Source organism: Betta splendens, chromosome 19, assembly GCF_900634795.4.
Source record: "Betta splendens chromosome 19, fBetSpl5.4, whole genome shotgun sequence".
NCBI lineage: Eukaryota > Metazoa > Chordata > Actinopteri > Anabantiformes > Osphronemidae > Betta > Betta splendens.
The window spans coordinates 5,413,776-5,431,123 of NC_040898.2; the positions used below are offsets into that span (position 1 = coordinate 5,413,776).

The 17,348-nt window shown below is 42.0% G+C and overlaps 1 protein-coding gene and 1 long non-coding RNA gene across 5 annotated transcripts; both read left to right on the forward strand.

Annotated features, from left to right (window-relative positions):
- The first annotated feature begins 3,767 nt into the window (after positions 1–3,767).
- LOC129603363 (uncharacterized) lies at positions 3,768–4,996 on the forward strand. Its single transcript, XR_008693145.1, has 2 exons — positions 3,768–4,536; positions 4,714–4,996. It is a non-coding gene; the product is annotated as an uncharacterized LOC129603363 (long non-coding RNA).
- A 1,126-nt stretch (positions 4,997–6,122) lies between these two features.
- Positions 6,123–15,217, forward strand: sap30bp (SAP30 binding protein). Of its 4 annotated transcripts, none has more exons than XM_029135128.3 (10): positions 6,123–6,269; positions 6,675–6,796; positions 7,899–7,943; positions 9,510–9,549; positions 11,671–11,759; positions 13,309–13,400; positions 13,478–13,590; positions 13,670–13,794; positions 14,260–14,347; positions 14,493–15,217. In XM_029135128.3, exons 1-10 carry the CDS (start codon positions 6,176–6,178, stop codon positions 14,669–14,671), a joined length of 987 nt encoding a protein of 328 aa, XP_028990961.1. In that variant the 5' UTR covers positions 6,123–6,175; the 3' UTR covers positions 14,672–15,217. The 4 variants fall into 4 exon arrangements, with proteins under 4 accessions (XP_028990961.1, XP_028990963.1, XP_028990962.1 ...); XM_029135130.3 differs by having other exon boundaries at positions 13,670–13,728; XM_029135129.3 differs by having other exon boundaries at positions 6,675–6,784.
- Positions 15,218–17,348: the final 2,131 nt, after the last annotated feature.

The following is a 17,348-nucleotide window of genomic DNA, read 5'->3' on the forward strand; positions in this document are numbered from 1 at the left end:
ACCAACATAGACCCACTAACATAGTCCCAGTAACACAGACCCACTAACATAGACCCACTAACATAGTCCCACTAACATAGACCCACTAACATAGACCCACTAACATAGTCCCACTAACGTAGACCCACTAACATAGACCCAGTAACATAGACCCACTAACATAGTCCCAGTAACACAGACCCACTAACATAGTCCCACTAACCTAGACCCACTAACATAGACCCACTAACATAGACCCACTAACATAGACCCACTAACGTAGTCCCACTAACGTAGACCCACTAACATAGACCCACTAACATAGACCCACTAACGTAGACCCACTAACTTAGTCCCACTAACATAGACCCACTAACATAGACCCACTAACATAGTCCCACTAACGTAGACCCACTAACATAGACCCAGTAACATAGACCCACTAACATAGTCCCAGTAACACAGACCCACTAACATAGTCCCACTAACCTAGACCCACTAACATAGACCCACTAACATAGACCCACTAACATAGACCCACTAACGTAGTCCCACTAACGTAGACCCACTAACATAGACCCACTAACATAGACCCACTAACGTAGTCCCACTAATGTAGACTCACTGACATAGACCCACTAACATAGACCTGCCAGCGTTTCATCTTGTCGTAAAGTTGTGTTGTTGTTTTTTTAAACAAAATATTTCCCTGAGAAAATCTCCAACTGGAATTCTTGAGTTGCTGGCAGCTACCGCGGTAACATACTTCCACTGCAGGACCTCTGTTGTGTGTCAGGAAATGATTAAAGCTGCTTGTGGACTGATACGCTCAACATTCATCTCAGAGACAACCACACAGTTGAGTTTCACTCTGCAGCGTCTAAGCACCAGTCAGGCCTCAGTATCAGTAAATTAGCATTGTTCTTTTGTATGTGTAATCCATTGACGCTTCTACTGTAACTCAGGAGACCCCACCTCTAATACAAATAGAGCAGGAACTCACAGTGAGGAACTCCACTTCCAATGGATTTAACAGTAATGTCACTAAAACAGTTGTTCCGCTTTCTACATAAGCACGAGGAAGGAAGAAATGTGGATCAATGGCAAATGCAGGAGCAACAGCACTTGAGAAATATTGGAGTCAGCTGGCGGGACAGCAGATGGATGCAGTGACATACACGTACACACACAACACCCCCTCTGCTCCTTTCAGACGGAGCCCTGTCTCCACGGAGACCGAGGACAAAAAAGGGGCCCTGGCACAGCTGGTCTCTAGCAACGACGGAGAGAGGGGGGGAGAGAGAGAGAGAGAGAGAGAGCGAGAGAGAGAGAGAGAGAGAGAGGGAGGGAGCGTACGTGTGTTTAGATGTACAGACTGAGCGGAGGGTGAGGGGGAGTGAGAGACGGCGTAAGCAGCGCTGAACTAGTCATTTGGAAAGTTGTTTGAAAGGGGAGAGACTGGGAGGAGAGAGAGAGGGAGGAAGAGGGGGAGGACGAGAAGGAGGCACAGCAACTCAGTAGTCAAAGTCCGAAAAAGTTAAGACTCACTGCAGGAGGAACATTCGTAACAGTGCTCTGCTGGAGGACTCCGGCTTCACCTGACGAATCGGATGAAAGGCCTCAGACCCCGAAACTCTGCAGAAGCCTGATTGGACGAGAGGAAAAAGTGAGACGTTTGACGAAGACGACAAAGAAGAAGAAGAAGAAGAAGAAGTGGAGGTTTGTGGAAGTCTGCAGGCTATTCATGAATAAATGTAGTCCTCTGTAACCAGAGGGAACTCAGAGCAGAGTTGGACACCTTCACGACAGAGGTGAGAGCATGTTTTGGCTTTTTAGTTCACTATTAACTGTATTTTATACATTTTTACTAAAACTAGCCACAAATACTTGCTGTTCTGTCTGTTGTGATTCCCAACATATGTTTTCTGTGACTGTGTTCTGCTTGTAAAACACGTGGGACAGCGCTGGAAACACGAGCAGGCGTCATTCACACTGACCCCTCGCAGGTGGTTTTCATTTGCAGGGATTCATAGAAAACGCACATAAACATATTTGTCTCCTACTGTAGGAATATTGAGCCGTTGTTGATCCAGCAGCTCTGCTTTTTGACTAAATCTACAGATTGATGCCAGGAAGCGTGGGTCTTCCTGTAAGAGCCACAGGCTGATGTCTCACTTGAACAGGTTGACAACGTGCCAACCACAAATGCCAAAACAAAAGGAAGGAACGTGCGAAAAACGAACAAATGAATGCTCAGGAAATTAAACTCATCACTGATAAAGTCATCATCATTTGTTGCTCAACAAAACAAAACTTGAAAACATGTGGCATTCGGACACAGGACAAAGCTGACTTTTATTTTACCGTGTAGAACCCATGTTAATCAATACCATGTTGCCTAGCAACATAAACTCAGAACTTCACAGGTACCTTAGCTTCATGCGTGTTTCAAAGAATTCACAAATACTACATTTACCTTTAACCCCCAAAACATTGACTCATTTTTGGTCCTTTTGCATTGCGTAATGGAAGAGTGAGCATCTTTTTAAAGTCATTGTTCATTTTCATTTTCACTTCCTTAATTTTCACAAAAAAAACTCTGGTAAGAATGACTAGATAATGCTAACATAGTAGCAGTAGCTAACTGCTATCTCGGAATTTTCAATATTACTGTATAAAATATGACATGGAACTATATTCAAACTCCTTTTATGTTAAACCAACACAATTTAAATATTGAGTCAATCCTTTAACTTAGTTGAACACACAGCAACAAAAAAGAATGATGCGTTAAACAAGAGCGTCTCAACCTTTTCTTTACAGCCACAATATCTTTTTCATCAGCATCAGACACTTCCTGTTTATTGTCAACAGCCACGTGTTCATTTTTTTTAAATTTCCTGTTCTGTTAACATTTCGCATCTCTTGTCAGTCAAGTGTCAGACTCTGGGGTTTGCTGCTGCCTCGGTCTTGAAATGCCAGGCCTGAAATAGTTTTCCTCAGTTATAATTAACCCGAACACACAGAGGGATGCCTCCTTTGCCTCCTACCGGTATATCCTGACAGGAGCAGGGGATCACACAGTTAGGCCTCAATCATACGCGGAGTGGCTCACACATGCAAACACACACCGATTGTTAATCAGTGGACTAATTAGAGGTGCTGCTACATAATGAGAGGGTGTTCACGAGGTAATGGAGTATTTATGGATAAATGGTTTACATGCTGTCCAGGCTTGAGGGATAATTGCAGGATGTAAGTAAAAGCATGGAGAAGGGTGGAGCTGCACACACTGTATAAATAGCATCATTTCACGTAGCACATTATTGCGTTAGACGCTGAAACTCTCGTTCATGCTGTTTTCCAGGTGTAGCAGTGTGAGGCAGACACAGCTCCGTTTCATTGCACATTTCTCACCTCCACGCGTCAGCTGCACCCGACAGCCAACATGCACACGAAAGAGGAGCTGCTGAATATTCTGCAGAAGGTGTGGGACAAACTGCAGGAGCTCCCTCAAGCCAGTGCTCTGGAGGTGGGAGCCTTCTCTGTGCTGGTGCTGTTTGCAGGTGAGTCGTTAGATGTGCTTGTATTATATTATGGTCAAAGGATGGAAAATTGAGGGCACATCTGAAATAAGGAGATGGAGAAAAGAGTTTTATTCCTTTCTCTTCCTCTTTGTACAGCCACGGTGCTCTTCATGTTCGTGCTGTCCTGCGTCCACTGCTGCTGCTGTGGAAATTCAAAGTACCAGGCCTCCAGGGTTCAGCCTCTGCAGGCCTGAGGATGAAGACGGAGTCCCTGCTAGGAAGTACAACCTACACGAAAAGACTAACTTTTGTGTTATTAACCACAGAAACCAGAAACTAAGTCGCCAAAGAGAACATGTTCTACACAGAGTCATTTCATTCTCAACATTCCAGCTGTGAACTTTAGCAGGAACTAAATCAAACAGTGCCCTCTGCTGGTACTGAGATAAGAAATAATTATATTGTGCCAATATAAAATACAAGCTCTTTATTGTTTGATATAAAAAAGGCAGAAATGTATTGTCTTTGTATGAAAGTGTAACATTTTATACACTGATGTTTTTGTTTGTTTAAATGTAATAAAATTTAATATGCTTCAAAATATATTCTTATTCTTTTGGTATTAATTAAATTAATTAAATATAAATAATCACTGTGTGTTAAAGCATCATATCATCTGTGTATCACCGCTTTCACATCTGTACCACTGCGCTGTTGTATTCATACCTTATCACCAGATCCCTCGTTCACCTGCACCAGCCCATGCTTTGGTTGAACTTTAACCAGGAGCTGTTCGTGCTTTAACGTTTGCTTTGAGCCAACACAAATACTAGAGCTGCAGAAAACGGAAGAGCTGTTGGAGGTTGGACGCCTCTGTGCTCAAACTGGTGGTAAAGTGTTGACGTGTGTGACTGTGAGCGGATCGGAACAATAGCTGACGCCATCTGTTCTCACACACTGCAGTATATTCACATTGTTACGAGGCACTGAGCCGTGAGTGGATCATTTATCAGGACATGGCGGTGGAGAGGTGAGTTTAAGCAGGAATGTGTTGAGTGACAGTTCTTAACATAACAGATTTGACAAAGTTAGCCTGGGAACTTTTGTTAATTTGCCAGACAGATAATATTATCGACCAACATCACAGTCTCATCAGTTTAACATCCAGGCTTTGTCTTTGAGCTCTGGTTTATCCCTTGGTGTGCAGCATGATGGAGCAGCAGACGTCCCAGCGATCCCCTGAGGACTGGGTAGAATGGTTCCTGCATCGTCTGAATCAAGAGCCGTGGGCTCTGGGCGGTGCTGTGGTCATAGGTGTATTTTTGCTGGCAACCCTGTCCCTGGTCGTATTTACCCTCCTGTATGGATGTTGCTGCAGCTCCAGGAAAGTCGCCCAGAAGAAGACAGCATCCAGACAGGATGGGGTGATCTAGAGGCGTGAAGCCGCACATCATGTATATACTATATGTATTAAATGCAGTTTAACAGGATGGACAATTTGTTTATATTTGTTTGTCCACCTTTGAACTTGGACTTGGGCGTTTTATAGCACTGCACCACCTTTGTAATGACTCTGTTTCTTCAATATAAAATCAAACACTTTGAAATTGTTGCTGTTTTTGTTTAATGCATTGCCTTTGAAATTTAGCCCAAGTGAAGCAAACATGTCAGAACAGCACAGCACCTTAATGACAATGGCATTTGAAGCTATACTGTGCAATATTTAACAAAGTACAATAACTTTCTATTGCAACTAGGCATCTTTTTTGACTTGAACGTCACCAAATCAGTGCTTGCTCTGGAACAGAAATCCTCTTATTGTTTATTTCAATGATGTAGTATGCATAAACATTAAATAGGAGTAAAGGGTGAAGTTGAATGTACAATCATTTATTGGATTGCTCTAAAAACTATAATCATTATTTACATATATTACACTTGTGATTGAGGTGCATTACCTCAGTTCAGGGTGGGATTGACTCTAATGATTTACTATATATAATAATAAGTATTCTTGTATGATGATGTCCACTGATTTTTAACACTTACATGTTATGTAAGATGTCAATTTTTACTCAATTGCAAATACCAGTTGAGGTAAGGACATGATATACATCTGCGTTTGACCCATCCCCTAGGGGAGCAGGCGTCTTCCATGCTAGGGAATAAGGTGTCCTTCTCAAGGACACACATGGAGGCCTGGATCGAACCAGGGACATTACAGTATGTATCCCAGTACTGTGACTAACAATAAATCTTCTAGAATAGAAATGTTGTAGAAAAATACAGCTACATTACAATATTATCTGTTTACAATCGATAGAAGCTGGTCTACATACTTCATATTATTTATGTTTTAAGTGAAATAGTTTTATAGTATAGTATGTTTAATACAAGCATCAGTAGTTGTTGGACAGTGAAACACATAAAACAATGCTGTTAAAAAAAATAATGTTTTCATCAGTGTGTCAAGATATTGGATGTGAATACAAAATGTAGTGTTTTTATAAAGGGTAAGAATTTATAACTTTGCCTAAAATGAAAAATAAACAGCCTATAGAGGAGTCGCGTAAAGAACTACATTTCCCTGTCCTACTTGGAGTTACGCGCTATGGCCTCTGTGACGTTATTATTGTGCGACCGGGCGTTTATGCGACGCACATACAGCAATGGCGAGCGGTAAAAAGAGTGCCCTACTCTCCTCTTTGGCAGACTATGGCGACGATTCAGAGCCCGACTCTGACCCCGAACCAGAAGAGACAGGTATGGAATAAAAGTACTTATATATTTAAGAAGAAGGAACGCCACTAATAGCTCTGTAAATCCTATCCCATAATTTGATGTGGTCGCTAACCTTAGCTTGTAGCTAATTAGCAAGTTTACAGAAGACTGTTCAGACTATACGTGTGTTATAGTTATAATAAGTATTGCAAAGTTTTACTAGTGTGTGGATAGTTTTCGGTAACACTTACACATTAAATAAATGGCACTTTATTATTTGAATCTCGAGTACACGGGATGTCTGTAAGTGAGTGTCTGTGCGCGTGTGTAAAAATGTCCTGGATTTCTATATGGAGCTATCACGAAGACTCGCTTCTACTTGGCGCTCGCTACTGATGAAAATTTCACCATGATCTGACTGTTTTCTCTCTTTCTGTCCATTACAAGGGGGACGTGAAGGTGGTCTAGTGTACGGCTATGGTGATGATGACTTGAACCGAACGGAGGACATCGATGACAAGGTGTCTGGAGATGAGGAGAGCAGAGAGAGCAACTCGGTCAGTTTTCCGGTAATTCATTCTTTCCCCATGTTTATTTTTTTCTGACTATTCAGATGCATACCATTGACATATGACTGCATATTCTAAGAGACAGATGGCAATAAAACACAATAAAACTGGTTCTTTTTTGTTTTAAACATGGTTCAACAAATTTTCTGTGGTGACACACTGACTCTCTGATTTTGCTAAAATATGGAGGACTAAGGAGGTTTGTGGGACTGCAATCAGTAGTTTTTTTGGTTGTGGTAGTAAACATTCAACATGCATTCTGACAGACTTGCAGTGTAGTAGAACTTTTAACAGACAGACACCTATAGGCTGCCTAGATCTGTGTTGTTGTGTGTAACATGAAAATCTGAATTCTTCCAAGACAAGACATACCTGTGAAGTCACTGTAATTTGTAATTGACTGACTGATCTTAACGCGATCTGTGTGTTTTGCTGTGTGCAGCAAAATCAGACAAAGATTTAACGGAATTGACAACTGAGCCAAGTGCTAAATTTCACAGTTTGGTTACTGATGTTATGTAAAGAACCTTTCAAGTTTAGATCATAGTCTACTACAAAATATAAGAAATATTGAAGCAACACGGTTCAGTAAGCTGTTCATATATATTTATAAAAGTGTACTGTGGTGGTTCTCATGAAGCAAGGACAAAATAATTGAATCTCTATAATAATAATATTAAATAATAGCGTCTAATGCTTTGAGTTCACAGTAGATCACAGTAAAGAATGAAACTCTTAAAATTAAGGTCTGTGTTAAGAGCCTCAAGATGAATGTTTTCTTTTTAATGCTGTAAGTAAGGAAGCTGTACTAAATCTCAAGAATTGCAATTATTGGCTCGGACAGTATCATCTATCATCGTCAGTATCTAAACATTTTATGGGGAATTATTATTTGGTCAGTTACTGTATATATATTATGAGTGTAAAGTAATACCTATAGTTTTCAATATAATCTTTGTACGGTTTAAAATGCTGGTGTTGGACATAAACATCATTATAATAGGTAAAAAGAGTTTGTCATGTGTTCTACATGGTTTCTACTTCTGGTATAGTGTTCTTTCTAAACCTTGTTGTGTATTTTTGTTTTTTTTTGTTTTTATAGGGAATGGAGGAATCTGACGAAGCAAGAGAGGCAGATGATATTGAGGTATTTGAACATCCACTGGATGTGGAATGGATTGAATTTAGAGGATCAAGTCGGATTCATTGCTTATTTGTTTTGTGATTAACCGTACTATAGGGATATTTGAAAGGCTTTGCCACATGCTATAAGGAAGCATGTTCACTAGATGGAGCTCTGGATCTGTGTAGATTGTCTGATTGTCTAATGCATGATAAAAACATCAGATGATGGACTGGCTCCAGCTCCACTGATGCTTCTTTCAGGGAAGTAAACAGCGTTGTGTATCTGAGCACAGGTGCTTGGATCTGCACAGTAGTATCATACTAACCCCACCCTGGGTTTAAAGCTGTGTGAGCTGGACTGGCTTCCTGCTGAGTGGTTGGGTACAGGTTAGTGAACGGTGAGTCACAGACCAGGCATAAACAATACTAGTCTGTGGACAACTTGTTTTTGACTAAGCATATCCTGAGAAACTGTTCTTTTGAGAGTTTTGCCTTTTAAATAGTCGTACATTTGAGGTAATCACTACAATCAAATGATTTCTGTAACTCAGAGAGACTTCCATGCCTGTCGACATTAGCTGCTCCAGCTGTTTTACATGCTATTTCCACAGACGTTTAGTTTGGCTGTCTTTTCCCTGTTAAGTTTGGTACATACCATGATACCAAACAGCTCAGTGACCTATTTTTACCTCCTAAATGGGCAAACTGACTGATTACAAGACATTAGTGATGCTAATTACAGCTCACAGTTAAAAAACTGAAGACTTTGATTTTTATTATTGATTCCTTTTAGCTAGATAACTGAGGTTATTTCTTTTTTTAGTATGATAGTACTAGAAAATGGTAATGGGCCAGTTTTTGTATGACAATGAAATATCACAATTTAAGAAATTGCTGTAATGTGTGACAATACTTTTGTACTGTGTTTTTTTTTAGTCACAGGCTGGCTGTTTTTCATGGTTCAGGTCCACTAACGTTTCTTTGCTTGAGTTCAAGTTGAATTGATGCAATTAAATTTTTCATTTTTGGGATCAGGATCGCTGTTACCATGTCATTATGTGCACTCTGCGCCTCCTGCTTATGATTTGGCCAAATTTAGGACAAATCTCTTTGTGCCTAGCAGTTGCTAGGCGACGAGGTGATTCCTGTGAATAACAGCACTGTTCCTCTGTGCTGAACCTGTGTTATGCCTACAGTGCTGGCACAACAAGCAGCATTTTCTAGCAGTTCTCTAAGACTCCTCTTCCTGCTGAGCCAAAGCCTTCAATGGAAACAGCTCAGATTTACTGCTCTGGTTCCTAGTACCTTTTAGAAACGATCCTCCAGTCTGCTGTTGCATCAACATCTGAGATTGATACAGATACTAGAAATGGAATGAGCTGGGCTGGCTGGTTTGTTTTATGAATTTGCCTTATCAACCAAATATAATTCACAGTAATAACAGCAGCCAAGCTGGAAAACTGGTGCAGCCTCAATTTTATTTCCTTCCACTTGGGAAACATAATTAAATTGTCCTCCTATAAAGGTAATTATGTGTTTTTTCTCCTTCTCATTCAGTTCTTTTTTCCCCTTTTGTGTTTGTGATTAGATTTCGGAGGCAGAACAGAAGGACCCCAATGAGTTAGTTGGTAAGTGTAAGCACATACCTTCATACATATTTAGGTTGACTATTTCAGGGTGTATTTCACACTTAATGAAAGTGGATTCCATTAGAAGCAGAAGAGAATGAGCTTTTATTTTCCTAGTTCAGGCTCACTTAGGTGTTGGTGCAATAAATGTATGAATCACCAATTAGACCCAGGTGAGTGCTGCAATGTTCTTTGTCCACCGGCTGACTGGCAGATGGAGGACAGTTCAGGGGCTGGCGCTGGTTAGTGAGCAATCGCTGACGTGTGTGAGTGTGTTCAGCATCAGAGCTGGCAGGATATGAGTGATGGAGGAGCGGCATTTTACGCACACAGTTGTCACACAAACTTTTATGTTGCTTCTCTTCACATGCTTGTAAGTAGATGCCAATGGCTGACTACATTATGCAATGCAGTACTGATATATGACCAGACAACCACCATAAAACAGTTAGGGTGGCTGTATTCAATAACAACTATGTCATTAAGACTAAGATTCTTCCTTTGGACTCCCTCCAACTTGAACATGGTGACATTTGCTCTATCTGTTGTCACGGCTTCCACTACTCAAGTGGTTTGTCACAGCTTTATAAGAAATCACAAAGGAAAGGGAGTTTCAAAGTGACCACAATCACTGCACTTTAATGAGAGTGTGACTCAGTCTTGGTCTGGTCACTTGACATTCCTCCAGCCAAGCTTGGCTCCTCTGTTTTGTCTGTCAGTAAATGTCATAGTGTTTCTGGCGAAAGGCCTCCCGTCAGCAGGATGAAGACAGCGCTTTGTTCTGTGAAGGGACAGGCATTGTGTGACTGTCCAAAAAAAGAAAAAGTGACAAAGATCCTAGGGGCTGTTTTCATGACCACGAATGGTAATTTCAAAGTGGAAAATAATCTGCTCTCTGTTCATTACTCCAGTTCACAGCGTTCTGGCTTTGCTGCCGTTACTTGGGAATATTCCTCACTCATGCATCTGAATTATAAACAGGAGTATTTATACTTGCACTGATTTAGTCACTGTCACTCCAGAAGCTTTGCAGTTGAATTTAGGGTTTATATAACAAGGTAACAAACCTTTCCAGCAAATCTTCACTTGTTGAGACAGCCTCTATAATGTTATATGCTCATTGCTGCTACTGTTACAGTTTTTACTGTACTTTCAAGAAATGTGTATGAACTTGTATGCACGCTTGTAGTTATGTGTCTGGTCCACATAGACACAGCTCTGCTCCCCTTTGAGGGTTTCTCAGGTCCTCGTATCTTTACCAGACCATCAGGTGTCAGGTTGACATCTGCATGTCTTAGCGTGACTTTCAAACATGATCAGGAAGCATTGGGAAGGATTTCAGGTGCCAATAAAAGATCAGTTATACATACTTCATTTTTATGTTAAGTTATTGTTTTCAATAATTTAGTTTTTAAAAATAAAAGACTGGAAGTTTCCTGTTTTCTTGCAACATTACAAGACTACTCATCACAAAATGATCTTACAGGCAGTCAAGTTTTTACATGTTGACGATCTGCACAGAACGTCAGCAGGTACAAGCTCCTGCTCTCGCTCGCTCTCTCTCTCTCTCTCACACACACACACACACACACACACACACACACACACACACACACACACACACACACACACACACACACACACATGGAGTGAGAGAGCATGTAGCACTTATTCAAAGCGTGACTGGCAGGGATATGAAGTGACACTGAAGAATGTCTGGCCTGCAGTCAGAGAAAGCAAAGAGCGAAAAGTCTAGCAGGGAGAGCAAAACAAGGGTTGGGTCTAACAGGAGGAGAGGAAGAAGTGTCTCTTTGTCACAAGCCCAACAGCCACTCCCTGCTTCCAACTTGCACTCTTCATACCACAAGGCTCTATAAAACCCACTGGCACACACTTGTGATGCTCAAGAATCCACCAACATTGTTTGCACAGTGAGTTTGCTCCTCAGTTGATACCCGTAGCCCACCTTCCCTATGATTTATCAACCGTTGTTCAAACACTAAATGGGTACAACAATTACTACTTGTTTGGCTTGTAAAGACATGCATATCAGAGCAGAAAGGTGAATCAAAGCAAAAACATGTAAAGGGCTCACAATTATGCTTCTTGTCTTTCTGCCAGCTATATTCTCAGAGAAAGTGAGGAACATGTCACCGGATGAGATCAGGATCCCCCCAGAGCCCCCTGGCCGCTGCTCCAGCCAATTACAGGTACAGGAGAAGCGCCTTTTTACTTCACTGTGTTGGTCGTTGCAAAACTTTTCCCTGTGGCACACCGTTAAACAATTTACTGACGCTCTGGTCTTGTGTAAGAAACTTTTCCCTGTCTTCTCCAAATCTCCAATCGTGCCCACTAATCACGCCAGGGGAAAGGGTGTGGAAGTTGGGATTGTGGATTTTTTGAGAGCATGACTGAACAGTCTGGGTCCCTGTGTTGTTTGTTTCAACCTGTCTTTATGCTTGTTATAAGCCTGAATAAACACTTTCTAGGCAGTAAAGGTATCCTGATTATACACAGGTGTAGATAAAGTGGAAAATTTGAAGATCAGGAGTGTAGAGTTTAAATAGCTGAATGCTACCTCTCTGCGAATGCTCATCCTGCTTTATAGATGCATTCAAAATAACTAGTTGCCTGCACTAAGGGAATGATTTAGATGCTTCTCTCATTCCCTTTGGGGTTTGAAATAAAGTCTGGAGGCTATATAAATTCTGGGACTCGCCCCTGTAATTAAGCCAGCGCACATCTTCAGTCAATTTGCCATCGCCAGCACTGGTGTGGTTAACTCACGGCAAGGCTTTCGCTGTGCGAGGAGCCGAGGCAGGTCAGGACACACGGCTGATTCAGTGAGTGAACAGCTCAGCAGTATCCCCGCTGGGCCGACACACCCCTACCTGTCAGATGAACAACCGATGATTCATCGTCCTCAGAACAGCCTGGATATCCCTGCCCTCCAGTCACAGAGACGCAGGAGCACATTCATCCTCAAAATGCAGTTCAATTAGATTTCGCGAATACTGTGTCTGTTCCCTCTTTTCTCTAAACACCTTATGCAACCATGTCCTTACTATGATGAGCGACAAGCGCAACACATGAGCTCAGGCCAGCAGCTTGTGTTAAGCACCCAGTTATGGTGAGGATGTCTAGATTGATTAATATCCAAATAATTTAATAATAAACGTTGACATGGACTGCAGGATTATTAATCCGGTTCTATTTGTGCCTGATCATATTTAACTGTAGTAGGGCAGGTTGTTAAGCACATGCACATGTGACTTGAACCCAACAACTTCAAGATCTGCTCACTTAGCACATTACCTGTTTCCGTCTTGATGTGTTCTGCGTCATTCATCGCCGTGTGCCCCAGCTGCATTCTCCCGCTCCCAGTGGCTTAGTTGAACCTGGTTGTTAAATATTTCCCAGAGGTATTAGAAACTTTATATACAACACCCCTATTCACAAAAAGTCAAGTCTGGGCAAGGCTGGATATATATATGGTCTCATCCTTGAGGTCTCCCTTTGTGGCTTGACACTAAACTGTTAAAATGATCAGGAGGGAAAACACTCAATATGCTTTGATTCTGAATTTGAAGAAAGTGAATGGTAGGCTCGATCCTGCGTCCAAGAGGTGACAGGATTGGCACAATTACTGAAGCAACAGCCCCTGTTTGTGTCCTGCCTAAAATACAGTGCATGATGCTGAGTCAGGACGGAGGCAGTCGACTCCTCACATCCACCATTGATTTGTTTGTTTTGTAACAGGAGAAGATCCACAAGCTGTACGAGAGGAAGCTCCATGGAGACTTTGACACAAATAGCCACATCCAGAAAAAGAAGGAATTCAGAAACCCAAGGTGCGCACTTATTTACACACACTATAGCAATACTCAAATGTTACAGGGTGTAATTGTTCGTTCTTTTTTCCCCCCAGCATTTATGAGAAACTTATTCAGTACTGCAGCATAGATGAACTGGGAACGAACTACCCAAAAGACATGTTTGATCCTCACGGCTGGACAGAGGACTCTTACTATGAAGCCCTAGGTAAGACAGTCTTCTTTCCTTTCCCCAGGCCTGTCTGGTCACAGCTCAGCACTCACCCACACCTGTCATGTTCTTCCAGCCAAAGCCCAGAAAGTAGAAATGGACAAACTGGAAAAAGCCAAGAAGGAGCGGACCAAGGTGAGACTAACAACAAATGCGCGAGGATTACATCACTGTCAGGTCGATTCACTGCCTGTGTCGAGGGTACTTAATTTCTACTTCACATTCTTCAACAGACATATGCAGAAATTGATGTTCTATAAACATTTTTCAGAGTTTAATCACGTACTGTGCTTGAAGAACGGCAGCTGTTTCCTGCCTTGGAAACAGTGTGATGCACGTTTCTGTCGTCAGAAGAATTATTGCAAGCAGCTTCACATTAGTTACATCCTGGACGTGATTGAACTTGTACCCCACAGAGCTGCTTGTTCTCCGGTACAGCATGGCATACATAATGCATGTACTGGTGTTAACATAACAGGTTCTGATGTGGGAAACGGACCAGGCAAATGAGTAATTGAGTAATTTTCTCCCCCCACTCAACAAGTGTGCTTAAACACCCTTGTCTAAGATGCCTAAGCCCCACATATACCTACTTGAGCTCCAGTTTGATGTGGTTCTTGGTGAAACACGTTGTGTATGAATTTTCCTAAATTCTGTGTTGAACAGATTGAGTTTGTCACTGGGACTAAGAAAGGCACCAACCCTTCCAGTACAACAGCATCCACCACCAGCAACACCAGCAACACCTCCACAGGTAGATTATCCACCATGAAGCTCCTATTTTAGATACAGGGGTTATTTTTAATTAAGCCCTGACTGACTTTACAGTTATACCAATTGTCAGTTGACTCCTGTACACTCGTCCTTCACTTCCCCTCTTTGCTCATTTGCCTAAGCAGAAGCTCAGAAGAGAAAAAGCAAGTGGGACTCTGCCATCCCCGTGACACTTGCCCAGCCAACCCTCATCACGACCACTGCCACCCTGCCTGCCGTTGTCTCCGTGACGACCACTGCCAGCGGCACCAAAACTACAGTCATCTCCGCTGTGGGGACCATCCTGAAAAAAGCAAAACAGTGAACACAAAGAATGCACAGGGGTGTGCTTGCATCTCACACATAAACTACGGCGCTGCATTGAGAGAGCATAAGTGAACGGAGAATCATCTGAAGCTCCGCTACACACGGACGTATTTAAAGACTCAACAACGTGTCAAAGCTTCCCATCTCTTGGATTGTATGTGCATTATTGGACCATACCACCGAATTGGCAGTACTTGTGAAAATGCCAATATAATGCATGCAGCCCTGACACTTGTGCACGACACGTCTGTTATAAAGTTTTTAGAAGTTGGCAACAGTCGTTAGTTTAAGGCAGTTCGGGAGAATAACAACATACCAGTGGTTAAGAAAAGAAAATGCTCCCAAACGCGTCTGTTCTGGAAATACCTGGGAAAATGTTTTTTCACATCCTGTAACAGTTATGTTTGATGGCTCCATATGCGCAGGGTTTATCAGCTACTTTTTTCATCATTGTCAGATTCTCTCAGCTCTGGAATGAGTTTTTTTTTATACTTGTATATATTGATAATAGAGTGAATAAATGAATCAGGTGTTGCCTTTTCAATTGAATTGTCTTATTTGTGAATATTCTAGAATAATAAATGCCAATTAATTCTCTGTACACAATAAATACTTTGCTGTTTAGCAGCTGAAATATTTTCACACATGGGTGTGCGTGACATAAAAATATTACCTTACTATGCACAGGACTGAATCTGGACAGAGAACTTTTTTTTTTTTTTTTTTTCCCCTTGTGTTTTCTCCCAGGAAAACCATGTGTGTTCCAGGTGCTTCCTTCACCTCACTCACCCTTTGTAACGTTCTGGGGAGTGTCAAGAGGTTGTTGTATTTCAGAAGCTGTGTGGTTAAAGTTGACAGAGCGGACAGGCCAAAGGTCCCTATTCCCCTGAGGAGCAGTTGTTAAAAAAAAAGTCTTCCTCCTTCTTTTTGCTCCTCAAAGCTGTACATATTTGTTTTGAGGTGGTAAAATAACTGATGTGGGTGCAGTTCACTGGAAATATAAAAAAATACGGCTCCCCTGTGTTTTTCCAAGTGATTCCAGTGAAGTTGCATGGTGGTTAGCAGGAAGGCTGATGGTCACGGTTGACTGCTACTGGCATTTCAACTGTTTCTACACATTTGTATTGAAAAGCACTTCTTTTTACTTTGAGATGAGATGAGGTGAGATCTGACTGTGCTGCAGAAATGTGAGGAGGTCGCAGGTGAAGTGTGACTTTGAATGGAGTCATGCTCCAGTTTGGACCCAAGCCAAGGCTGTAGTCATGCGTCTGGTATAGTGGATGAACAAATGCTGGCGTTCATATATCTGGACATGTTTGTGCAGGGTCTGGAATTCAAATACCAAAATAAATAAACCTTTATCATGCTCACATCTGTATAGCATCTTACACTTAATGGCATCCACACTTAAATCCATTTGTTGTTTATAGCATAGTTCATACATACATACATTTATGTATTTTATATTTTATTATTGTGCTTTTTTTATGAATTTCACCTTTTAGAATCTGTTTTTGGAATATTCTGCTAAAGTTGTATATCAAAGTCTGTGTGAAGTCAATCCGAACCCTCAGTTATTCCATGTTCCTCAACACGTTATCGGGATGATTCACTGTACCTGCGCGTGTCTGACGCACGTGCGCGCGCGCGCGCGCGCGCGTCTAAGGTGAGACACGCCCGGTGTACAGTCTGTACCGAGCAGGTCGCAGCTTTGCCCTCAGCAAACTCCGCGCAGGTTTGACGCAAAACGCGTTTGCGCAAGAACACAGAGGGTAAAGTGTTTCCCATTGTTCCCGCGTGCGTTGTGTGCTTTATAAGTCGTTATTACGATGTAATAATCCGAAGTTCGCCAGCTAAAGTTGCAACATAAAATAGCTAGCATAGCAGTTGTTTTTGTTCCTAAAAGCAATAAGTCGCATTTACATCAATAAATCCTTCTGACACTTCGCCAACAGCTGTAAACAGTCGCCTTACGACCATTCTCCATTCTCCATTCCCTGCGCTGCGGTCTAACGTTACGGCTCCGTAGGCGATTTAACGGTGGGAAAAAAAGACGCCGTAACAAGCGCTGAATGAGCCCAGTGATCCAAAAGACGCGTCTTTTTTGTCATGTAAATGACCCCGACGTGTTGAGCACGGACGGGGGCGCGCGAAGTGGACACGTTCCCCTCGTTCTGGATCAGAAACGTCTTCAATCCTCCTTCTCTTCAATTAAGATTTCGTGACAGACGGCGCGAGGAGCGAGCGCGTCTCCGGCTGCTTTCTGCGCGTGGGTCCGGTTCACCTGGAGCGCGTGTTGCTCACGGTAAGTAACGTCTATAAGTATGACTGTGTATTAAGATGTCTATAGAACACGTACAACAGTTGTGTTACTGTGATCCCTAATAGTTTTTACCGTAATGACGTAGATCAACAAACTCCCTGAAGTATCGTGTTTCCTGACAGATCAAATGAACTATGAAAAGTGATTAAATACATGCACTCTTGCAACCTATGCACAAATTAAAAAAAAAAAAAAAAACAGGATAATTCAGAGACCACTCCCATTCATTCCCTCCCTCAACGTGTGAAATGTCTGTTTAGACTGGCATCGCTGCAGAGAGGAGTGAAGGGTTGATGCAGACGTTTTGTTCCTCTGGAGAAAAGTTAGCCATTGTATGAAGCCAAATCCGGTT

Excerpts from the sequence above, each read along its gene's own strand:
- sap30bp (XM_029135128.3), top strand. The coding sequence starts at position 6,176 with ATGGCGAGCGGTAAAAAGAGTGCCCTACTCTCCTCTTTGGCAGACTAT. Across the intron at positions 13,795-14,259 it reads ATTCACTGCCTGTGTCGAGG|ATTGAGTTTGTCACTGGGAC; the intron begins GTACTTAATTTC and ends TGTGTTGAACAG. Across the intron at positions 14,348-14,492 it reads CACCAGCAACACCTCCACAG|AAGCTCAGAAGAGAAAAAGC; the intron begins GTAGATTATCCA and ends TTGCCTAAGCAG.